The sequence below is a fragment of the Squalius cephalus genome, assembly GCF_949319135.1.
Source record: "Squalius cephalus genome assembly, chromosome: 11".
Lineage (NCBI taxonomy): Eukaryota > Metazoa > Chordata > Actinopteri > Cypriniformes > Leuciscidae > Squalius > Squalius cephalus.
The window spans coordinates 9,788,806-9,815,123 of NC_137132.1; the positions used below are offsets into that span (position 1 = coordinate 9,788,806).

Here is a 26,318-nt window from a genome sequence, read left to right on the forward strand (position 1 = left end):
TTGCTGTATTAAAGATACAAAGATGATGAAACAATATTTAATAAACACAAAGTGCAAGACTACACAATCCACATAACGTTATCACAAGACAAAGGACTGAGGTATGCCCGGTACATATTGTACGAATTTGGGCTGTCCCAGACGAAAGATGACCAATCGTGGCGATTTCTGTGGTCGTGGCTCCTAAACGGTTGTAGTACGTCGTACAGTGAGAGGTTCAAGGTTCATGGCCGTTATCACTGTCTTCGGACCAAAGATAGCCTGCGATAATTTTCTGACAGTGTCAGAAATTTAGCATGATCATCTCACAGTGTGTTTGCTGCCAACGACCTACGTCTACTAACTAGCCAATAAAAATGTGTCATGAAATGTCGTATTGATCAATGCGACATGGCGCTAAAACTTAAAACTTACCTCAAGCTCCATTTGCAAAATTGGCCTCTTTTCCCTAGCAATGACCATATCCATATTCTCTTTCGCTTCAGCACTCATAAAAACGTCCCTCCTGAAGAGGGAACGAGGCGTTGCGTCGAAACACTGTGGGAACGCCTCTGCGTGATTGCGCCGTGAAGCACGTATGGAATCAGTCCAATGGCATGACGAAATGCCATAGGCGGGTGACGTCATCAACCAGGAAACTATAAAGCACATCCAAACCAAACAGTGTCAGCTTCTGATAAATCTGGAGCAAGTCGATCATGGACATTCCGGGAGTATGGAAGGGCGACGCAGCATCTCGTTCCCTCTTCAGGGAACTAAGGCTACATACAAAACCAAGACGTTCCCTTTTAAGGGTACTCGAGCTGCGTCGAAATGCTGTGGGAACCGTCATAGGAGCAAGTGTCCGTCCGTGTGAAATCTAAGCGCGCACTAAGATGAAAGCACCTGCGCCCCTTTGGAGTGGAGCCAAGGTCAAAGTCATAAAATCTCATGAATGTGTGCGGCGAGGACCAGCCTGCCGTATCCCAAACATCTTGGAGGGAAACTCCTGACAATAATGCTTTAGTAGCAGCCATACTCCTTGTAGAGTGGGCCTGTACAGCCAAAGGAGAAGGCTGTCCGGCCGGCTCATAAGAAAGTGAGATGGCCTCGACCACCTACTTGCTCATCCTCTGCTTAGGATGACCCAAAGCAAATGAACAGCTGTTCAGACTTTCTCCACAGGGCAGCTCTGTGAATATAAGCATCTAAGGCCCTGACTGGGCAGAGCAGTTTCTCTTGGTCTTACATCCGGAAGGGAGGAGGATAGAAGGCCTGCAGTACAAAAGGTCTTACAGTATTAGTAGGAACCTTAGGAACATAGGTTTAGGGTGAAGAAAGGCCTTTACCGTACTAGGTGCAAATTCCAAGCACGAGGAAGAAACCGAGAGTGGCTGGAAGTCTCCAATTCTCTTGAGAGCCGAGATAGCTAGGAGAAAAATCGTTTTCAGCTTTAGAACCTTCTCAGAAACTTCCTCAATAGGCTTGAAGGGAGCCAAAGAAAGTCCTTCTAATACTATGGCCAGGTCCCAGGCCGGCCCCCTCGTGCGGACTACAGGTCTCAGCCTCAAAGTGCCACGAAGGAAACGGGTAACTAGAGGGTATCTCCCCAAAGAGACACACCACCCAAAAGAGTTTGGTAAGCAGCTAAGGCCGCCACATACACCTTTATTGTGGAGGAGGATAACCCTGTGGAGAATCGCTCCTGCAGGAATTCCATTACAACACCCACTGGGCAGTTAACTGGGTCCAACTGGTGACTTCCGCACCATGAAGTGAATAATTTCTGCTTCAAGGCATAGGTGGAGTTTCCTCATGGATGGAGCACTGGAGTGGAGGGTGGTCTCAACATGAGAGACCTGAACCTGGCCTGACCCTCAGAGGCCAAGCCCACAGTTTACACAATTCTGGGCGGGGGTGAAGGATTGACCCGCTCGCCGGATAGAGAAGGTCCTTCCTGGGCGGAATCTCTAGAGGAGAGCCGTCAAGGAGAGACACTAGGTCCGAGAACCATACTCAGGCTGACCAAAACGGGGCTACTAGTAGAAGGTGGACTCCGTCCCGGTGAACTCTCTTCAGAACTCCCAGGAGCAGAATGATTGGGAGAAAAGCATACAGAAGTAGCCTCGGCCATCTCTGCACCATAGCTCAAGAGGAGCTGGATAAGTGAGGGAGAACCATAGTAGACAATGAGACGTTTCTAGAGATCCAAACAGATCTACTTCTGCTCGACCAACGTTTTCCCAAAGGAGCTCCACCACCTCTGGGTTTCAGGGCCTTAAACACGGCCAGCATTTCCAAGCAATGTATGTGCCACGAGAGATGACGGTTCCACCACAAACCTCGAGCCGAGCGGCCACTCATGATCGCCCCCCCAATCCCTGAGGGATGCATCCGTTGATAGCGTGACGCGACGAGAAAGAGCCCCCAGCACAGGTCCTTGGGAAAGGAACCAAGGTTTTTCCACAAGACTAAGGCACGAAGGCATCGCCGCATGACCTTAGTCATACGAAGCAGATTTCCCCTCTGAGAGAATCCCTTGGTTTTGAGCAACCTCTGTAGCGGGGGCCCACTGTAATTTTAAATGTAATATCGAATAACACAATACAGTTAAAATTACAAGCAAGCAGCCAAAAAATTATTTAAACAATGATTTATAATGTACATTAAAAAGTAAAACTTTTAATTAGACTCTAGATTAGAATTATTACTTCAACACTTAGGCTACGTGTGTTAAGAAACAGTATGCACAGTCATGAAAGTGTCTCTTTAAGTACTCTTAAGTGGCCTTAATAATATTATATTATCAGCAAATACCATTTTTTTAAAAGAAATATAGGCCTACTTTTAAGATTTGAAGTACACTACAAGTGTACAATCAGTACAATTAAGCACCGGAAGTTTGGGCAGAGCATCAACTGAATAGCAACATGCTAACTTTGCACAGACAAGCAGCATTCATTCTCTTAAGAAAATGTGGGGAAAAAAAATTGTTTTATATATATATTTTTAAGGTAACCTCTAATAGCAGGAAGAGTGGATGCCTTGAATTTATTTTTGTCTGATGAAGTCATAATAAAAGGGGGAAACTGCTAATGGCCTTCTAGTACAATGGAACACTTTACAATGATGGTCAGCAAGACTATCTACATAATGCCCTCCTTTCCCTTCATTCTAAATAACATCAGGAAGCATTTAAAGGTCTGTCACAGGCCTGAGTGGATGCTAATAGTAGGCCCTACTTCCTTTTTATGTGTTGAGTTTCACTTTCCACCTTTTTTTTTTTTTTTTTTTTTGCAATATTGAGAACTTTCGTATAGGCCAAAAAATTGGAAGTGAAACACACAAAGCGGGATTGAGATTCTTCATGCAGTTTCATTGAAAGGGCAACTGAGGCTTTCATACTTAAAAAAAAAAACGCCTTAAAAGTATGACTTACCATATGACTTATGTGCAATATTAGCTTGTTGCAAGAACATAAAACATTTTGTGGTAATGTAATGTTTTTTTTGTTATCAGACATTAAGTTATAAGGTGTGATTTCAGACACATATGATTCATTTAGCATTGATTTACAGGCAGAATCTTTTTTTTTTTTTTTCTTATACAAAAAATATTCCTCTGAATAAATGTAGCTCTGATTAACAGTTTCTCTTCATCACTTAACCCAAACAAGTTATAATAGAATCAGATTAGAACATTTTAAGCACTTATGGAGATGAGATGTTCAGATGTGAAGGTCACTGCTGACTGTGCTGTCCTAAGACCCCTGCCTTTCATATGGCCATAAAAACCTTTTCAAAGCTTATCACAGGATAATAGGTTTTACCTTAAAGTTTAATGAGACCATTTATCCTGTAGATATATGAAGCCTTAACTGGACAAAAAATCAATTTCCATCTCCAAATTCAATGAAGTCATTAAAATGCTATTTAGTTTTATTTTAGTAAAGCATAGGCTATACATTAAATAGCATAAACATAATGTCATGAAACCGGATGTAGTAAAATAAATAATAATAAAAATGACTTAATGATATTGTTTGTCAGTTATTTGGCATCAGGCTACATGCATTTCTCAAAGTAAAATAGCTAATGTTGACCACTAGCTGGCAGAAAAGATCCGTTTAAACCCATTCACCAATAGGAGAGTAATGGGATCAGTCAAATGTAAAATAAAGGCATATTATTATTAAACTACTACATTTTAATACTACTTATCATTAAATTGTGCTGTAAATGTTAATTGCACATTTTACATTTACAAAGTATACATTGTTATATTTTATGTTTTTAGGATTTTTATTTTATTGTGTTAGCCATTTATATACAGTCATAACCATAAATGGGTTTACTGACCCCCCCCCTGATAATTTATATTAAAAAGAAAATGTATTAAACAAATATGAAATATTACATTCTACCAAAAATATAAGGCTACGAAACTAACTTTCAGTTAAATGTGTAAATTTGCTTGCTTGCTTAAGTCGATACGAAATGCACTGGCATTATAGCAAAATTGAGAAAGTGTCATTGGCTAAACCAGTGGCAAAACTGGGGTAATGCTTTATTTTACAGTGTCTGTTACACGTTACATGTAGTTACTATAGTAATTATGGTACTAAATTATGCTTACTTACATGGAACTAACCCTAAACCTAATCCTAACTATATAGTACATGTAGTTAAATATTATTACTCAGTATTTAAATGTATAATTACATTGTAACACTGACACCTTAAAATAAAGGGTAACACTTTGTTACGTGAAGTTACTATAGCAATAACTATATAATAACTATAGTAACTATTGTAACTATAGTAATAACTATGCATAATTACATGCAACTGTTTTTAAACCAAACCAAACCCTATAGTAAGTACATGTAGTTACCTAATATTACTCAGTACTTAAATGTATAATTACAGTGTAACAAAGACACCTTAAAATAAAGTGTTACCAAATAAAGTGTAACCAAAACTGGAAATGTACTCAGAAAATCAAGAACCAATTGCCTATTTATGTCTTTTTAACGCACACTTGCCATTGCCTCTAGTGAGTCAAGCTCATGAATAGGCTGTGCTCAAGCAGCCATGTGAAGAGGGAGGAGCTAGTCAAACGAAATCTGACAATAAAAGCTGTCTCTCTCACTCCTTACTCAGCTGTTGAAGTGTGTGAGACGTCCGTAATTTTTCGTGGAGATACTGAGTTATTTGGACTTATGAAACTGACGGTTTATGTGCGCAGCAGCAGATCAAGCGCATTTACGCAGTGCTCATAGCGCCCAGTTGTTGAGAAAGTGCCCTTATTGATGTGTTTTTCTCGGGTCACTCCATCAGGAGTGTGCGATCCACCTGCGGTCCGGTCGAGCAGCGCGTCTGAACGCACATGGATTACAGTCACCTGATGGCGCCTCCGGTGCCCCCACACAAACCCAGATCCCCCCGGCCCGCGCACTGCCAGGGCCGGCTGTTGAAGTGCGTGTTTCTCGGAGACGGAGCTGTGGGGAAAACCAGCCTGATTGTCAGCTACACAACCAATGGATATCCAACGAAATACGTCCCGACAGCGTTTGACGATTTCTCAGGTGAGTCTTTCAATGCGTAATTTGTCCATTGCAATTTTTAGTGACTTTCTTTGGATCTATGAAGTCAGTTCTCCTCAAGTTCAAACAGGTGTTTTAGCTTAGTAACCACAAATGCAGTTCATCACATTAACTATGAATGAACATGTCAGACTTTTTAACCTTAATTTTGAATATTATGTTTGCTGTCAAATCGATTAATCGCATCTAACAAAAGTTTTTGTTTATATATATATATATATATATATATATATGTAATGTGTATATATATAGCATATGTGTGTGTACATATATACATACATATATAATATAATAATGTATATACACATATATAAACAAAAACTTTTATGTTAGATGCGATTAATCGATTTGACAGCATTTACTCATAACAAGCTTTTTGTAGTTTTGTGAAACGTTTTACTTGACAAGGAGGCTTGTATAATTAAAATAAATTAAAATAATATTTTATTGTTTTTGTTTTTTTCACACCATCCCTCCATATGGGTCAACACAGCCAGATTAAAAAGTCAAAAGTTTATATAAATCGATAAATCAATGAATGAATTGAGACTTTTTAGGATTGTTTAAAACTGATTCTATCCACAGTCTGAAAATCAGTGATAACTTAAAATTCACCAGAGCATGTGTGTTGTTGAACGCATATAATATGAAAACAAGAAATATATGACCATTTGAACAAAAAATTCAAGAAGGTGTTCAGATGTTGCTGAGTGATTTTATTATTTTTAATAAATATCTGATGGTGTTGACAAAGTAGGGAGGGAAATGGCTTTTCAGTGCAAAACAAACTTGAGTTTATTTCCTTGTGACCAAAATGAGTCAAGTGCAGTCCCTTAAACTCCAGACCTTTTTTAATGGAAATTAATGCAGTGCTTTAAAGACTGTGTTTTATAACAATTTTCAGTCAAAGAGTAGCCTACTTTACATATAAATGTTTCATAATTTTTCTATGGACCTGAAACAACAGCCTGTCACTGTTCAGTACCCACAAGCATGTCTTTGTAATTATAAAGCCCTTGCGCAATAATAATGCCTGACCGGAAAATCTGGGCCCCTAAAATCCATGGGGTCCGGTCCACTAGTTTCAATCTCTGAGCAGATATTGTGTTGCTGCCGCAGTGGTGATGTCACCCTCAAACTCCTGGAGCCAGAGCAGAAATCTGTGCACTGATTTGAGAACAGTTACGCAATTCAACAGGTGGTACTCTGAGGGGGAAGGGGCTGAATTAAAGACAGATCATATGACGGGGATTTGGAGACAATTACACAATGGGTGCTTGAAGCAGAACACTTTGAAGTGACAAATCATCACCAGGACCTGAGTGTTACTGTGTTTCATAAGATCACTTCACCGTGGCATGATGGAATGAACATTATTATAGATTTGAACAGCATGTACTGTTCTACAAACAAGTAAAGTTGACAAGTGAAATGATGAGCGGTTTATGAGCAGCAGGAGCCAGGAACCCAAATTATATCTGGGCTGTTGATCTATGCCATGTTCATGAGGGTGTATAATAATAAATAACTATAATTACAATTTATTATTATTATTATTATTATAAGAGACCTTGTTATATTAGGATTTTTTTTACAGACTGACATTTGAAAACAATAAGTTCCAGACCAATTGAAAATAATAACAATAATAATAACTATATATATATATATATATATATATATATATATATATATATATATATATATTAAGATAATTTTATTACAGATTTGAAAATAATAATAATATTACATACTTTAATAAAATTAAATATACATTTTGTTAATTTAGCAAATTAATTGATAAATTGAATTAATTAATTGCTAGTTATTATAGAGTTGAATAAATGGATTGTATAAAGAGTTTATATATATATATTTATAAATTCAAAATATTTTGAATATGAATGTTTTATTTGTGTGTGTGTGTATACATACATATACATATACATATAAATACATATATATATATATATATATATATATATATATATATATATATATATATATATATATATATATATATATATATATATACACAAACACAAACACACACATATAATATAATATATTTCATATAAAGTTTATTATTTCTTTCAATGTATAAGGAAAAGTTTGTATCTTAGCTCTGAAATTGTAAATTGTAACTTAAGTCCATAAAGTCCATTGACGTTGTGTTTGTTTACAGTGTTCGATGACTAAACGGAAACCTTTTTTTTTCCCCTTTTTTCCTCCAGCGGTCGTACAGGTGGATGGTCAACCAGTGAGACTGCAGCTTTGTGACACCGCTGGACAGGTAAGAACTTCAGTGCACCACCTGCGTCCCAGTCTCACAGCATGACTGTCCGATGCTCATTACATCATGTTGCTTTCCATTCATTTTGAAGCCAACCCAAAGACAAAAATCAACTAACTTGATCTTTTTGTTTGGGGTGGATGAGAGCATTTCTGTCACTCTCTGAAAGCAGGATTTAGAAATTGGATGAGAAAGCAATTGCGCAACAAAAACTTAGCAATTAGAAAAGATCGGCAGGGTTGCCATACTGTGAGGAAATCATAAAGGGAGTGAAAAAAACAATCCTCAAGCTATCGGCACTTTAGTTATTGGATCTCCCTCTCGGTTTCTGAGCAACACAGGCTTGGACAGGGTACCGTGTATCCAGCGGGTTTGACTCCTCCAAGTTATGTTTTAGATGCCAAACTTTTTTTATTATTATTGTTGTGTAACTACCTTCACATATCACTATTTTGAAAAGGCCGCTGGCTCTACGTTCATTCTGATTTCCACATTGGAATATTAGATTGCTTCGTTGAAAGGTTTTTTCCATAAGGCTTTGACCTCAGAAACTAACACTCCTTTGTCATGCATTACATGGGTTAACAAATAAATGACTCTGCCCTCTTAGTACACAACATATAAATCCCTTTACACAACCACACAGAGGCAAGCTCAGGTAAACACGAGAAGATCAGAATTCACTTCTCCAGTTATAGAACGGCAGGCTTTCATATAGTTTTTAAAGAGAAAGAACAAATGCACTTTGCCCAAAGTACAGAAACAAAGGCTAGTATTGCAAAAGTCTATTGCTTTCTATTGCTCAGCCTGTTTAGATGTACTTCCATTATGTTGTGCAGCAGGTGTCCATGTCAACAAAAGAAAACAGTTGTTTGATGATGATAAAGTCAATCAGGCGATGTCTGTGCGTCAGTAAGTTGCCTTTTAAAGACAGATTTGAGTGATCGTAATTGTAGGGCTGGGTGATATGACTGTGTATACTGTATAAAATTACAGTAGAGATTCATCTGTGTATATCTCTGTACTGTACATCTTTTTTTAAATCTATAAATCCAACACCAAAAAGAAATTATTATTATTATTATTATTATACTGTTGACAGCTAGAGAAATCTACTGCAATGGCTATTTACAGTTATTTATAGATTACTGTAATTGGTGGCTGGAATATATTACAGTAAAACAAAAATGAAATTGTACAGAACCCAGCTGTACTTATCCTACACAGTAAATGGATTACTGTAATTACCATATTACTGTAACTATTGCATTTTATTATTAAAAGTTAATAAAAATGAACTATTTTGAATATGAATATTGTATTTTTGTGTGTTTGTGTTTGTGTGTGTGTGTGTGTGTGTGTATATATATATATATATACACACATATACACACACACAATATATATATTTCATATTACTTTCATATAAAGTTCTATCAATGTAAGGAAAAGTGTGTATCTTAGCTCTGTAATTAAATTAAAATAACGCCTTAAATGCTAAAATTGTAACTTAAGTCCATAAAGTGTGTGTGTGTGTGTGTGTGTGTGTGACTAATCCCCCCCCCCCACACACACACACACTTTTTTTTTCTCCAGCAGTCATGCAGATGGATGATTTAGCCAGTGTTAACCAGATCAACCAGTGTTCAAAGTTCATTAAAATAAATAATATTTTATTGGTAAAATCTTTTCATATACTGAAAATACTGTGTGTGTGTATTTCATCTAAATCTTATGATTTCGTAAACAAAAAGTAGAAGCAGCAAAGGCATTGAAAAGGTTTGGCACTCTTATCTGTCAAGCTTAATTGCTGTTCTCAATGATTTCAGAGGCCCTGCTCTCCAAAACGCTCTACAGATTTATACTTTCAATTTATTTGTACGGCATAAACAGGACAGGGTGTGCCAGAGTTGAAAACTTTGGCCAAGTTTAAAAGATTAAAGCGTGCACTGCGTGTTCCACATGCAGTGTTCTTTGCGAGCGCCAACCTATAATTTCACTTAATTGCTTCAGGGAATTATAAAACACCCCGAGAGCTAGTTAAAGGATTTTATTATTTGAAATAACAATTTGGAATCCCACAAATGATTTTTGGAGAAGGTTCTCGAGGCCTTGCGTTACTAAACATCAGTAATGATACACTGTTATATAAAGTGATAGGCTTTCTGTCTGCAGCTCATTCACTTTTCTCTTTCTCTCTACCTCAGGATGAATTCGATAAGTTGCGTCACTTCTGCTACACGCGGACTGACGTGCTCCTGTTGTGCTTTAGCGTCGTCAGCCCCGCTTCCTTCCAGAACATTGGTGAAAAATGGGTCCCGGAGATCCGACGGCGTTGTCCTCTCACACCTGTGCTGCTGGTGGGCACCCAGTGTGACCTGAGGCAAGATGTCAAGGTCCTCATCGATCTGGCACGGCGCCGAGAGCGACCTGTCCTGGAAGAGGACGCCCGCGCCCTGGCAGACAAAGTAGGGGCGGTAGCCTACGTCGAATGCTCCTCGCTCACACAGAAAAACCTGAAGGATGTGTTTGACGCCGCCATCTCCGTGGGGCTCCGAAACTCCGACAGAAGAGCCAGACGAGAACGGAAGGTCCACAGTACTGCTGATAAAATGAAAATGCTCTCAAAGTCGTGGTGGAAGAAATATATCTGCATACAGTAGCAAAGGTCAAGCCAATCTTCTGAGGCATGAACAGTGTGATAGACTCTGGTTTAGCTTCACGCTCCTCAAGTGGATGATGTTCAGTTGGTAACGAATCAACGAAGATCAATATTGCTGCTGTAAGGACGATGAATGGCGAAAGATAGTGCAGCTTATTCGACAGCTGCAGTACGAAGGAAGTTCTGTATGCAGGGCCGTCACTAAACATCACGGGGCCCAGGATAAAGACTGCTCCGGGGACATTTTTTAGGTGTAGAGGACCTTATTAGCCATGTTTCTTTCCACATACTTGTATGCAAGTTTTGGGGTATCGCATTAAAAACGCTGGATGGAAACGCCAAGATTGGCATAAAATCCTAAAATGCCCATAAAAAAACGTATGTGCTCAATTGAGATGGATACTTTTTTTATTTGGTAAGAAACACGTTCACCGAATTACTGAACGGATCATGTGATTGGTTTGCTGGTTAGTCAAATTGTCTAATCTCGAATACTGTTTTTGTCATTCTGAAATGCCCGAGCCAAAGCTTGTCATCAGAATTATTCCCAGAACTGTCTCACATGATTGCATTCCCAAACATCAGGCATATGAACGCAAGATAACATGACAGCGGTTGTAATTGCATTTCATCTGCGCACTCTGATGTGAAAGTCATTTGTTATGTAAGAAAAATGAGTCACAGGTTTCCTCAGTTGCAGAAACTTTTCATCCTTTTATTACTGATGATACTTTGCGCCAGTTTCCCAGCAAGTGCTGATTTTGTTCACTTGAACACATGGGATGGAAGCGGTGATTTATTCGCGAATATTTTATATTCCATTTGCACAAGTTTAATTCACAACTTTGGATGGAAACATGGCTAGTGAGACCTTTCATCACAGAGCTAGGAAAACGTTCCCAGTCATGCCTCGGCAACAACAACCCTCGCTGTACGAACAAATGGCTCAACTGGATAGTGAAGAACACTGTTGACCTCTTCCACAGCCAAAACTGTTTGATTATGGTTTTAAAAATCATCTACTGCTTTTGTTTTTATAACCAAATACAGTGCCACAGCTTCTATTTATTCACCCATGTCTTCTACCTGATAAATGCATATACGAACGTTGTGTGACCACATGTTAATGATACTAGCATGCTAACACTGGTGATCAAGCTCCTTATTGTTTGTTTAACCTCCATGACTGAGGTCACAAAGAGAGTTTTATAGCAGTCCTGTGACCTCTCGGCCGTTTACGCCCAATCTAAATGGTCCTTATATCCCATCAGTCTGTAACTGAACCTACTTGTAACTGTAGGCCTCGTTTTCATTGTTTTGATTGTCCAAAATTGAGTGTAACTGCAACTCTTCTGTCCTTGTTAACACAACTGCCATTGCAATGTGAAAGGGATGTGTACTTGTGTAGTTAGTCACAGAAAGTTGGACCTATCATGCATAACACATTACCTTTATGCCATACAATGCATTGCACTTGTGATCTGTTGTTAATCCCTATTGCAGTCTTTCCATTTGACTTCATCTATGCTGTCGTGCCATGTTGTAAAAAGTCTAGTACAAAGTTCTTTGGCTATGTGTCCTCCTGATCAGCCAATGAGATGTTGAATTTGCTTCTCATTATTCAGAAGCCCAGTCGGTCAGAAACAACAGAGTATAACAGTAGGATTCAGGAAGTAAAAATCCCCCCCCCATTATCAATAATATATCGTCAAAGCAGCAAGAAGTTTGTAGTATGTAGTTGATATAGTCCATCATTTTCATTACATTTTATTAATTTACTTTTTTTTTTTTTTTTTGGTTCATAGCTTTTATTTGTATTTTATTTTTTATTCTTATTTCTTTTCTTACTTTTTTTTATTAAACTCTAATTGAGAAAATGTATGGGGAAGATACTTCCAGAATCACCAGTCACTGTTGCGCTCCATAAAGCCACACATCAGAAAGTGACCTCTGTTTTTTATGTACTTTATTGCCAACGCAATGACATTATCAGGGTAATCTAAGATCTGTACATTTTATGATTACATTTAAATATAAACTCCTGTTTATGGTTCAGTGTGTATGTATGTATGTGTGTTTCGGTTGCTGACTGCTATCTGTGATTTTCATGGAAAATAAATGTGACATAAACTGAAACTGAGTTTTTCACATTGTATTACATGTGTGCCTGTCGTCACCTGACCTACAACAGCATGAGCATGTACTGAAGTACATATTGGGTCAATTTTGCTTTCATGTTGACTTTAGCATGCAATAGCCTACCTCAGTGATAGCTTTGTTAGCTAACACTATTTGCAGTAAGTGCACGTATGTCACAGAGAGACATTTAGAAATCATTTGAGATCAAGTTTTTGTCCAAACATCTTTAAAAGAGTGGATAAAGTGTCAAGGAAAAAAGCTATCAATGCCGAAATGGATCTGCAGCAGTCAAGTGGTACAACTAGAGCTCTGTAAGTTGTTTACGTTCATTATTATTTTAATGCTTTGTGCTTTGAGACACAAGGTTATTTGACACCGTCTCTCATTTCGTGACGCTTTGCAGACGCTGATGTGTGCGTTCATGTGTTTTGAAGGAAGCGTGTCTTCGGAGACGCTCTGAAGGGAGGGGATCTTATGCTTTTTAGTGATTAGCAAGAACATTTTAGTGATTAGCAAGTTAGCTCCCTAAAGAAATGTGAAAAATTGCAAACAGAATACATCTCGAAATATGTTATCAGAGTAGTAACTTTTAAGAGTAAGCGTCATGCATTTGGAGTGAGACACATGCTTTCATGCTCTGTCTCACGCTTTCATGCTAACATCCTGCAGAAACATGAAAATCCTGCAGGATTCCTGTAGGGTATTTTTGTAAGGTTATTAATGATTTAGTTTAGATCCCACTGTCTTTGCTAATGCTAATGATTGTTGCTAAGGCTTGTTCCAAATGTGTCTTGCATTTACTATTAAAGTTACCAAGTTATTTTAACTAAAGTTAGTGTCTTTGGGTTCTGCTGTTGGTTTGATTTATTTGACCTGAAGATATAGTTTTCATAACTTCACCAGTGCAGGTCAGGAGAATAAAATGCTAAAAGAGTGCTTGCACAGTACGGATACATTTTTTATTATAATTATGTCTGCAACGGTCTCACTGTAACCCATCATTTAGAGGCTTTGTTTTGTCTCAAAGAAAAGCCAACTGCACAGACAGTCTCAGTGAATACAGTCTGTGCCTAGCTTAGCATACGTAGCATTTCACTCAAGAATAAACAACAGTTACTCTCAAACCATAATGTGCACTTTTACAATACGTAACTGCCAGTTTGATATGGTAGTGCTCAGATGGTCTTGTGGTTGAAAGATCACAGTTAGTCCACACAAGAAGATGGCAGATATTTTCAATAAACGTCCCTTAAGGATTGTCTAAGAAATACACAATCAGTAAAAACAGATTTCATTATAATCACAGTGTAAAAAAAAGGACATGATGTGGTTAAAATCATCCAGACACAGAGATTTCTGTCAACAGCTTTTGCAAGACACCTAAAATGAACAATGCCAGACCTGAACACATCATGTAACCTTGGTATGACCAATGCTTAGTCAATCATCTTTGGGTTTTAAACCCCTTCTTGTGTAATTTCTGGTAACATTTAGGTAACTGAATGCCTGGACCTTGACATCCTGAAATGGACTTTGGTAATGAGTTATGACGACTTGACGTCACAGTTGGGTTCTGTAACTGTGGTCACAATGACAGTAATATGGTCCCAGAGACGACAGGAGTTTAACAGCACATTGGCACAAGTACTTTCTGCCTGTCGATGGGATTTGTTCTGGAAGATGTGTGGAACTTTGCACAATGTGTGTGTGACGCAATGTTTCGGGGCCCCTTTAGCGGGAAGGCTGATAGGATTAAACCCCCCTGTGGTCTCATTTGGAGCACTGTTACTGACACAAATCTGCTTTTAATGTACGTCTGAAGGCTTGAGGGCACATTGCTTAAGATAAATTAAATCTCATTACACACATACTGATGGTTTCTAAATACCACAATGTTGTTTTCTGAAGGTCATATTATTTCCTGCCATAATTAGGCCTAGTGGTTTTTGCTAAGGCAAACATCATTATTGGAATCAGTAATATGTTTAGAACAGAGAATATTCAAGTTCACCCAAAATGGAAAAAGAAAACAAATAATTATGTCGTTAAACTTACACACACACAAAAAAAGACGTTTATTCTAGTGTTCTATTAGTATACTTCTTTTAAACTAAAATAAATAAGTATACTTTTAGTCTACTTTTTATTTCTCTGAAATATAGTTAAAATTACACTTATGTATATTTTACTTATACAAGTCTTAGAATATTTAGCCTGTACTTGTACTCAATCATTTGATCGAGATATACTTAAAAGTATAAATTAAGTATACTTGGCGTGTAGTTGTGTTTACTCTTTTGACTGAGTTGCCTATTAAAAACTTTTTCACATAGCCTAGTTTTACATGCTGTCTTATAAACATTATTTGTATATAATGATTTATAGAGAAAACAGATATGTTCCTCATTCTGAGTTTGTGAATTTTTTTGTGTGTAGTCCACTGGTAGTGTATAGGAATTTTTTTTAAGTACAGTTAAATGTATATATCAATATAAATATGTATAATACATAAATAGTAAACTTTAAGTATGATGTTAAGTTCACTTAAAGAAAGCTTAGAAGTATACTTGCAGTATAAAACTACTAAACTACTGAGACTATAAAGAAATCCTACAAGTATTATACTATAAGTACTATAAGTGTACTACTGTTACACCTAAAGTGTACTTATAAGTATATATACACTAAAAAGTGGGCCAGTTTAGTATTATTGAAGAAGTACATTTAAAAGTATACTACTAGTACATTGATATGAGTATACTTAAAAATATACTTGAGTTTTACTTCAGTATACTTAAAGGGGTGGTATAATGCCCTTTTCACAAGATGTAAAATACATCTATGATGTCCCCAGAGTGTGTGTGTGAAGTTTTAGCGCAAAATACCCCACAGATATTTTTATATAGCAAGTTAAAGTTGTCACTTTTTGAGGGTTTGCAAAAACGCACCGTTTTGTGCCTGGCCCTTTAAATGTAAATGAGCTGCTGCAGAGGGCGGGGTTTCAAGAGCTCGTGTCTGTTAGCAGCTGCTATTACCTCACGCAGACACACTAAAATGTAGGGGTGGGCGATACTGCAAAATTCGGTATCGATCCGATACCAAGTAAATACAGGTCCAGTATCGCTGATATCGATACCGATACCGATACCGATACATATACTTTTTAATTTTAAAAGCATGCACTTGAACTTACATGCACTTTCCTGTGCTAGAGCAGTGTGTCATGATTTATGAGGTGAATGCATCATTAATATGCTAAATCTGAAGACGTTTTCAATATTTTGTGATTTGTGCTCTCAACTCACCTGTAATTAGTCAGTGCGTGACTTTTACCAAACTACCCTAATTATAGTAAATGCACTTTTGTTCACTAGCCTACGGTTCAAAGGTTTGGGGTCTGTAAGATTTTTAATTCTCTTCTGCATTTATTTGATCAAAAATACAGTAAAAACTGTAATATTATTACAATTTAATAGTAAACTGTAATTTATTCCTGTGATCAAAGCTGAATTTTCAGCATCATTACTCTAGTCTTCAGGATGAGAAATCATTCTAATATGATGATTTGCTGCTCAAGAAACATTTATGATTATTATCAGTGTTGAAAACATATTAGGTTTACAATAATATTACATATTTTTGTGGAAACCACCATAACCATTCTTTTATGCAGAATTATTTGATTATTTGACTGTCACTTTTGATCAATTTAATGCATCGATCCTTGATGAATAAAAATATTAATTTGGTTAAAAAAAATCTTACTGACGTCAACATTTTGAAACGTTATGTACACTTTTAGTTTGTTTATTGCGAAATAACTCCCGATTGTTTCTCTGTCATTTAAGCATGGCTTCGTTTCCCAAACGGAAATCGAACGCTCTCTGTGATTGATTGGTTTCGTCTTGTATCCAGATGACTAGGAGAAATAATCCTACACAATTATTCACGAACATTCACTTATTTTTCCACTTAGAAGCTTATTTTATGCACTAAATTGCATGCTAAATAATTAAAAATTACTGGTAAAAAAACATATTTGGATCGATATTTTTATGTGAGGATCGATCCTTTTCGATACCACGTCAGTATCGATAGTATCGATACTTCAGGATCGATCCGCCCACCCCTAAATGACAGAAACTGTTCTGCCTTTAATGTTAAACGGAGTCAGATAAGGATGGAGAGACTCAAGAAGAAGCGACAACATGTAGAATGCAACAGGACGTCTCTGAATGGTTAGTTGATGAATTTATGTTGCTGATGTGGAGTTAACTATCTTCAATTAGGATATTCTGTCGTGATAAATCTATAAATTGTTCATATATGAACTGTTGTGAGATGCACAAAGAGTGACTTTCTATTGCATGTGAAAAGATGGATGCTAAAGTTTGAGCTGACTCACAAATGTACTCTTATACAACAACTTTTCCTCTTCTCAACATGGACGGGGCGGGGGCGGGGGAAGTGTAAATTCTAGGGTTAGTGATGTCACTAACCCGAGAGGAATGTCGTGTAGTCCCAACCAGCCGTTTGTTGTAGTCCTTTTCTTTAAAAGCAAATATCTTCCTTTGCTTTGAACTTTGAGCGTTGTAACTTTGCAGATGTTGTTTATGCTCAAACAGCAACATTACACACTAACTAAAGTTAGAAAAGTGAAATCACACTCAACCACCCCTTTAATAAAATGAACTTGAAGAATTTTTTTTTTCTCATTCTCATATCATTCCAAATTTGTGTGATTTCCTTCAATGAAACATATGACATATTTAAGTAGAATGTTCACACTGATTTGAACACATTTTCCATATAAATGAAAGTGGTAACCAAGACTCTCATGCTCAAAAAATGACATAAAAGCACCATAAGGGGCCGTTAAAGGTACAATATGTAAGAATTTTGTATCAAAATATCCAAAAACCACTTGCACAGTGTTATATATTTCTATGAGACGCTGCGGAACACTAGCCTGGCTAACGTCAGACCTTTTCTGATTGAGACGTGGTCTGGGAACCACATGTTCATTTTCTCGTATTTGAGGCGTGGTTTACGAATGCCCAGAGCCGTTTATTGAGTGCTACGAATGTCTATCAAATGCGCCTGTACGTAGCTCATAGCCAATCGTTTCAATTATACCAGATGACGTATGTAGAGCGACAGAAATTCGACGAGGAAGAAGACGAAATAAACTTGCGTTCTAAACTACTTAGAACACTATCTAAGGCTGCATCGAAAGGTAACTTCGCGTCTGATGCCATGTTGGATCCATAGATATAAACAAACTGCTTCAGTGTGTCGCATAGACGTCGTCATCGTCTTGCTGCTCCCTCCCCGTTCTGTGATTGGTTCCCTTTTTGAGGGGAAAATCTGGCAGCGTGAATAAAATCGCGCTGTGCGCAAGGCAGCATGGGGAAACCCAGGCTAGCGAAACACAATGGTGCAATGGTAAAAAAAAAAAGAGTCAATCTAGCATGTTTACGTAGAAAAAGCAGCATAGGAAAAGCAGCGCAGTGGAATGCAAAGACTCGAGTCACAGGGTATTGGAATGAATAAAGACAAGACATGAGCGCAATGGTCAAACACTTCTCTTAAGACTAGTAGTGAATGTTTCATGAGCAGCAGGATAACCAAATTCATCTGCACAGTCATACAGAGCCAACGCACAACCAAAACAATGTTCTTTGGCAAATTGCAAGTTTTGTTTTTTACCTGCTAAAATTACATAGTGTACCTATGTTAACCAATGAATAACAAAATCACAACAAAGGGGATTTTTCATTAAAAAATAATAATTCTGCAATCATTTACTCCCCTGTCATTGCATGTCTTTAATCGTTGTGGTTTTTTTAATTTATTTGTGGAGCACAAATTAAGATAATATGAAGAACATCAACATCCAAAAAACTTTGGACCCCATTAACATTCACCGTGTGGATGTCATATTCACTCACATTTTCTTCAGAAAAAGCAAAAATCTAGATTTGATTTAAATGTGTCATTGCTTTTGAGAAGCTTTTTGAAAATGAGCCAGACTTGAGTGATTCTGTAGTGACTTAATGCTGATATGATTGTTTGATAACTCTTGCTAAATTGCTCCATAGTTTCATTGGCAGGAGCTTTTGACTTCCTGCCATACAAGAGGCCATAAAAACCCATCAGTCTTTGGCACACAGACTCACACAATGTGTTTGTGTCTCACATGAGGCTGCTTTTCCCTGTCTTTTGTCAACACGGCCAGAGGGAGCGTCACATTCAACTTGCATATAGTCAAATGATCAACGCAAAGGCCACTGTGAGGAAACCTCAATGACGTTTCTCTGCAGGGGAAGTTAAAAAATGAAAATCCTTCTGTACTATAAAGATGTAAATGACAAAATATATATTTTTTTCATTTGAGCATTGTTTGCCTGTATATAATATAATATAATATAATATAATATAATATAATATAATATAATATAAGGTTGCATTCACATTACAACTGACTACATTAGTTAATATGAAAATAAACTAACAATGAAAAAAAAAGAATCTTATTTCATGTAAATTGGTTTAGTTTGTTAGGCATTTTCCTGGATTTCCTTGGTAATAAACACTTAATTTGATTTGATCTCATGTTCTTTCTACTAAATAATAATATAGAGAAATAAAAATAGATGCTAATGAGAATTGTTGACATAAAGTAAGAATACAAAGCTGTAAAATAGATGTGGATCGCATAACTCGCATTCTTTGCTTTAAGTTTGATGAGAAATGATTGAGATCATATTCAGAACTCCAACTTTTGATTGCAGTCTTTGATATCTTAAATATTATTAATATCTATCTCTTCTAAAACTCCAGAGAAGACGCATGTATTTTTCTCAGGAGAAACAACAGAGAAGAAGCATTTCTTCTGATCTAATTAGTGTTTGGGAGAAACAAATGAGATATCGATACGGAGCCCCTAAAGGGACATGGTGAAGGAAGGAAATATGACATGGGAGGAAAAATTATAAATCAATACTTTTGTGCTTCCTTGCAAATGTTTTGCGCTCCCCCGAGAAACTTTGTGCTCCCTTGCAATAACTTTTGCTTCGCTCGCAAAGAGCTCAAAAGGTTTTTGCGAGCGAACTCAAAGTTTCTCAGTGCAACGCAAATCATTTTCTCTTCCATCACCATGTACCTTTAGAGGCTTTGTATACTGAAGAGATTTGATTTATGTTTTTTTTGGGATAACATACAGCAAACCTAGACTAATCCTTCTGATTGGCTCAATCACGACTCAGTTAATATTCAGTAGCCTACTAATACTTTACCTCTCCTTACCTCTCTCTCTCTCTCTCTCTCTCTCTCTCTCTCTCTCTCTCTCTCTCTCAGTCAGTTGTTAGTTTTCTTTCTCCATTGTTTGACAGTGCTAGGCTGTCTTTGATGTCCCACGTGATGACTGATAGCACCTCAGCCCCTGCAAAGTTCCCGATGCCCTCGGGACATTCTCCTCTGTTTGTGAAGCAGATAGTCAGGCAACAGGACTGCCTTTGTTGCCCAAACCAAACCATTGATCATGTGTTGGTGTATTCTGAAACACGCAAACTAAACATTGACCAGCCACAAGTCCCTTTCTTATCATGCCCCTTTCACCCGAAGTGTGCTGTCACATGCTGGTTCATTCACAAAAGATATAGGCCTAAACTGATGAAAGAGTTACTCGGGATCTTGCGGTTTCAGTGAATCATTGGGGATGTCCCAGGTTTGAGTAAACGTTGACAGTTCAACACTTGATTGAAAAAAATCACTAAGTGTAATCATTCTACACTTGTAATTACTCATAGGTTCTGAATTGTGTCCTTCCTAAAGTAAAATGTCCCATTCTTAGATGGTTTGGGTACTGTGAGACGAAGACCATCATTGCGAGTGTGTCTGGAACTCTGTGTTCTTGGCACTGAATTACTTAAACGCAGCAGGGTGGTTTATGACAAGTTCAGACCGCAGTGGACCTTTTGTTATGATGACGTGGTGGGCATCTCCCTATGTGCGGCTCTTTAACTGAGTTTTATCTGTTTTTGAGATAGCACATGTAGAACTGCTTGACTTCACTCTTCACATCACAACAAGACGCAGATTAAACAAACTGTTGGTACAAACAACAAGTACAAACGTGTAATCTGAGATTGTAGTGAAGTCATTGTAATTCTAATTCATTAAAACAAATTCTCTGTTAATTGTTAATTAAAAATGATTTTCATATAACTTTATTATAAGTTCAGTAAAAGAAAACGGTGGCATTTGTGCCTAAAAAATTAAGTAACATTTTATTTTATTTTATTTTTTATTTTATTTTTTGAACATGAACATAGGTTGATATTTTGAGGACATGAACATTGGTTGATATTCTGATGAGAAATATATTTTAAATAAATTCATGGTTAAAATATGAGTATTGGTTAGGTTACACAATAAGGTCAAATTTGGTTGTTTGGTCGTTCGCTCGCTTATTCGTTCATATACTGTCATGGGTTGGTTCCACAATGTAGGAAGTAGAAGATAATTTTGCAGCAGTTTTACTTTATTATATAACACAACACTCTGGCATAAGAAGCCACAGAAGAATGACGCAGGAGTAACACAAACTAACTCTAACTTTGAAGACACAAGAAAAAGGGGCCGTTTACACTATATCGTTTTCAACTAAAAATGAAAAAAAAAAAAAAAAGTGTTTTCATTTACACAATAGGGCCGTTTTGCTGGGCCCTAAAACGCAAATATTTGAAGACAGATTTCAAAGAGCATGTTTTTGAAAACAATGCTGTTATTGTCTCCGTGAAAAAAAAAAAAAAATTCAAATTTGTGCACATGCACATGCGTATTACGGGTTCAGTCTATAGCTGCGTAGTGTTTCTTTACAAAGTGACACTGCCAACTACTGGCCTGGTATGCATAATACAGTTTTTTTTTTTTTTTTTCTCATTTTCGCGGATCCGTGTTAGGGATCATTTTGATAACGTTGTCATCTGTATGTGAAGGAAAAAACGTTTCTGTTTTTAGTACATCGTTGTCATGTAAACGTACCATAAGAACTGAAAAGAAGGTAAACGAGACACAGGTGAACACAATGGGTTGCTATGGAAACAAATAATAACACATTAGGTAACAAATATAACACATTAGGAAACCAGCACTCTGTCAGAAGCCGAATACTTACCTAGGCCTACTATATGCGAAAAACGGTACACCAGTAGTATGTCTGAATACATAGTATTCAAAAAACAGAAGACGAAGAGTGTCCGGATGACCTACTACTTCAGCCAAGATTCTGAAGTGTGCATTCGATGGACACTTTACTATCCCATGAGGCCACCGAGGGGGTTTATGAATGGAAGTGAAGTGACACAACTGTTTTGAAGTGACGCTGGTAGGTCACATGACAGTAACAGCATGGCGGATGTAGTACGTCCAGATTACATGCATACTACACACATTCACACTATATAGAGCGTACTTTTTTAACAGTCGTGAAGTAAATTCAAATTCAAATGTAGTACTTAGACAATTTCGGACGCAGGTTAGGTCAAACTAAACAGGGACAAGGAACACTAAGGGTATGTTTACACAACAACAATGTGCTAAAAATGGACAAGATTTTCTTTTGCGTTTTTAATGTATAGAAGACAACGTTGTCATAGCAATCCCCATTCACACGGATCTTTGAAAACGATTAAGACCGCTGTATTCTGCTGCCAGGCCAGTAGTTGGCGATGTCACTTTGTAAAGAAACACACGCCTCTAGACTGAACAATGAACGATAACACATTTTCAGGCATGTAAATGGTTTACCTATAAGTAAACAAAAACATAACATAAATATGACACATATGTATTTTGATTTGATACAATATTAGCACAAGCACTTGCTTAGCAGTTTTACACCTTTATTAGTAATTTATTGCAGATTATGTCCTGCCCTATCCTGTAACTGAAAATGCCTCATAATGTGTTTGTCAAAGTGCTTAGAGAAAAGCAAAGATCTGATTTTTTCATTCACAGAGCAGTTTCACCAGCTACAAATTGATCATTTAAATTTCAAATTGTATTTGTATTTGAAAATAACCTCATTTTAGCATCTTATATATCTTAATATGATGATCTAGTGAATGAACTACAACTGAAAAACAAAGCTCCTTCCTTGTGCCATCCCTCTTTTGATGCTAATGTGCTTGTCACTCTGTAAGGACTCTTAATTGGCTGTAGCCAGCAGCTCAGGTATGTAGTGAACTCACACTGAGGCCTTGTTTGCTCACTTAGGTCAAATGGTAGGTGAACTGTGGTGGTGATTGATGAGGAACTCGATCCATGGTTGTTAAGTCCAATTGTGCTTCTGTGTGTGTATAAAGTCTCAAATCTTCCATAGTACCCTCCGCAATGATGCTGCCCAACACGTTTTTGCCGTAACACACATCACCCCTCAAATGAGGTAGATAATCGTTTCCACTTTCAGCCCTTTATAGCTGCGGAAGCCATTAGCGCTGTCTGCTTGAGGCTCGGCAGTCTCACAAGGAGTTGGCAGCTAGTGACCCAGGTCTATAACTAGTGTCCTAGCCTTTTAAAACTTAAGAGAGAGGGGCGCTAACCTTTGACCTGCCTGCCTCACCTCCCACTGCCCGGGCTCCCCCCGCTCCAGGACAGGATGTGCCCTCACCGGTTGCATGGTTGGAGGCCCTCGGACGGAGACACTGTCCAGACAGAATGTCTGCTTTAAACATCAAGACTTCGTTAAGGAAAAGCGACAGTTTAGAGAGGGTGTTTATGTTTGAACAGAGGATGTGTGAGTTAAAAGTAGATTTACAAGTATTAATAACATATTCATCATTTATGTGGGTCAGTAATGTGCCACTTGTGCATCTATATATATATATTTTTTTAATTCATCAAAAATGCAATTCATGCATGCATTAATTTTTGTATACATTTTTTTTATTATTTCTTTGTGATTTATATATATATTATTTTTATTTATTTTTTATCCATTTTAATTCTAGTTAAGGTTTTTGTAATTTCGCTGTGTGTTAAGAAACAGTTTATGTTTTAGTTTATGTTATTAAATTTAAATAACAAAAATATTTTTTATTAAAAAAAAATATTTTATGGGTTTAAATTTACTTGTTTTAGTAACAACAATTTAGTTAAAGGCACACTATGCAGTTTCTGTTTTTCTCAAACAGCGACCCCTAGAGTCGCTGTGGAGTACTTGTATTTAACGTTACTGTCGTAAATAGCCGTCTCTGCACTCTTCCGAGCGCGCTTTCTTCGTTTTCTTCGTCGACTCTGTCATGATTCACGTCTGAATAGATGCCCCCCCCTCCCTCCCCTCTCCCTTTGCTATCGGGATGATTCGCCCTACTACGAGTTCGTTTACCATCGAAATGATTTCGAAGCTGTTATATTAAGGTACAAAATCTTGCATAGTGTAACAATAATAACCCTGGAATGAAATTCTGGAAAAGAAAAATGTATTTAGTTGTTTGGCTTTTTTTTTTTTTTTTTTCTTCTTATGGGGAAAAATATGACTGCTTGTATGAAGTTGGTTTAGAGAATATGCGGAGTGGACAGAGTTTTAATTTAGTAAAAAGTTTGTTACTTTTGATTGTACAATAGTGTTTTGATAAGTTTAACATTTTGGGGTTATTACATAATTTCCATATACTTCCATTTCTGTTATTTCATAGTTCTGATGAATGTACTATTATCTGTGAAATATAGTAATAAAAAAAATCTGCATGCGTGTCCAAATGTTTGACTGGAAGTGTAACTGCTGTACATTTTCAGACTGATGTTCTGTGGTTTGGTTTCTGGTTAGGGTGGACAGAGCAGATGAACAGAGTTTGTATTATTGTTCTGCTATCTCTCGTTCCAGTGCACACACACACAATCTCTCCTCCGCTCTTGAACCCTCCCACGTTCAGTTTCGCCTCTGAATGCTGCTAGTCATTGCCAGTACGGAACATATGAACAAAATCTCTTGTTCTCTTTGTTTGTCCATTATGCAACTGGTCGATGTGAATCCATATAATTCATTTGCTTTTAACTGCTCTCTTCTCTGACTGTTGACAGAGACATTAGTACAGAGAGAGAGAGAGCTTTTCCATTCTTAGAGTGGGTGTATGTGTTCACATCAAAGAGCTCTACACGGCATTGTGCTCAGCGCTCTAAATGTCCTCTTTATCTTTAAGTTTCTATTGCACTCACATCTCATGGAAATGCGTCTCAATAGCACGCATTGTGTTTATCGTGCAATTTATACGCGAAAATTAGTTGTTACGTGCATATGATACACAGTTTTCGTGTGCACTTGATACGCACTTTATTGCGTGTAATACACACGCACCCCACACCACTAATCCTAACCAAACGTATAATACACACGTACCCCACACCACTACTATACCCTAAACCTACGTGTATCGTAAAAACTCATTTTCGCGTATAAATTGCACTATAAACACAATGCGTGCTATAGAGACGCATTTAGTGTGACCTGGTTGCACAGATCATTCTTTAAAGGTTTCCTAGAACATTTTTCAATCATTTAAAAGGGGATACCCTTTTTCAAAGTATTGATTTTGCTTTTGGGGTCTACTAAAATAGGTTTTCATGCTCGTTTGTTTCACAAATTTTGCAGCACCTCTTGTCCCAGTCTGTCAGTAACACCCTGTTTAATTCCTGTCTCTATGAAGCCCCTCCTTCTGAAAAGCACACTGTGCTCTGATTGGCCGGCTGGACCAGTGTGTTGTGATTGGTCAACCGCTTCCTACGTGTTTGGGAAATGTCAACCCCTTACCATAACCGCGAGTTTTAACACACTAATAACGCAACTCATCCAGGCCTCGTTCCACTTTATTTTGTGTATATGCCTTTGACTGGAATTATTTAAATGGGGAATATTGTGACGTGTTCATTCCTGGAAGAAATCTCGAGACTAGGCGTTTCAGGGAGTTCAGAAACAGTGTTACTGATATAGAGGATAACTCCCTTTGGAGTGTCTTTGCAGACCTTTTCATGCTCAAACAGTAACACACACTAAAGAAAGTCAAAAATATATAAAAGCATAACAGGACCTCTTTAATCCCCCTCCACCCTTATTTTAGGCCTAATTTGTAATTTATGTATTCAAATTGCCTAAACATCCTATCTATTTGGATAACGCAGCTTTATCATAAATATACCACTATACTTAATGTGACGCATATTTGTCAGTCATAAATGAAACAGGTGTGATACGGGTGAGATTTCTGTAATAGTACTAATAAACCGAATGTGTTTTAACTATAGTTTATATATTTATCATCAATAAATCCAATGTTTCAATGTCAAACATTTTAACTTTTGAATATTTACATTTTAGCTACTTTGGATATCACATTAAGTTTATTAGTTTATGTTAAAATTGTGTAATCCAAATTGATGGAAATTGTATATGCAATTCACATCAAAATTTTTATTACAATTATTTTTTTGAGTGCAACACGTACAACATCATGAAATAATGTTCAAATGTTGAAGTCAGACTGAATCACTATGGATCTGATTAAAAAATAAACTTCTGTTGCTCTTTATATTTTCAAGTTGCTCTGCAGAGCGGTAGGTGCTACACCGTCAGAAACAGG

At 37.2% G+C, this 26,318-nt stretch overlaps 1 protein-coding gene across 1 annotated transcript; it reads left to right on the forward strand.

The window, feature by feature from the left end:
* The first annotated feature begins 5,139 nt into the window (after positions 1-5,139).
* On the forward strand, positions 5,140-12,427 carry rhoub (ras homolog family member Ub). The gene is made up of 3 exons (XM_079885073.1): positions 5,140-5,566; positions 7,819-7,877; positions 10,085-12,427. The coding sequence occupies exons 1-3, from the start codon at positions 5,368-5,370 to the stop codon at positions 10,538-10,540; spliced, it is 714 nt and encodes a 237-aa protein (XP_079741199.1). The 5' UTR covers positions 5,140-5,367; the 3' UTR covers positions 10,541-12,427.
* The last annotated feature ends 13,891 nt before the right edge of the window (positions 12,428-26,318 follow it).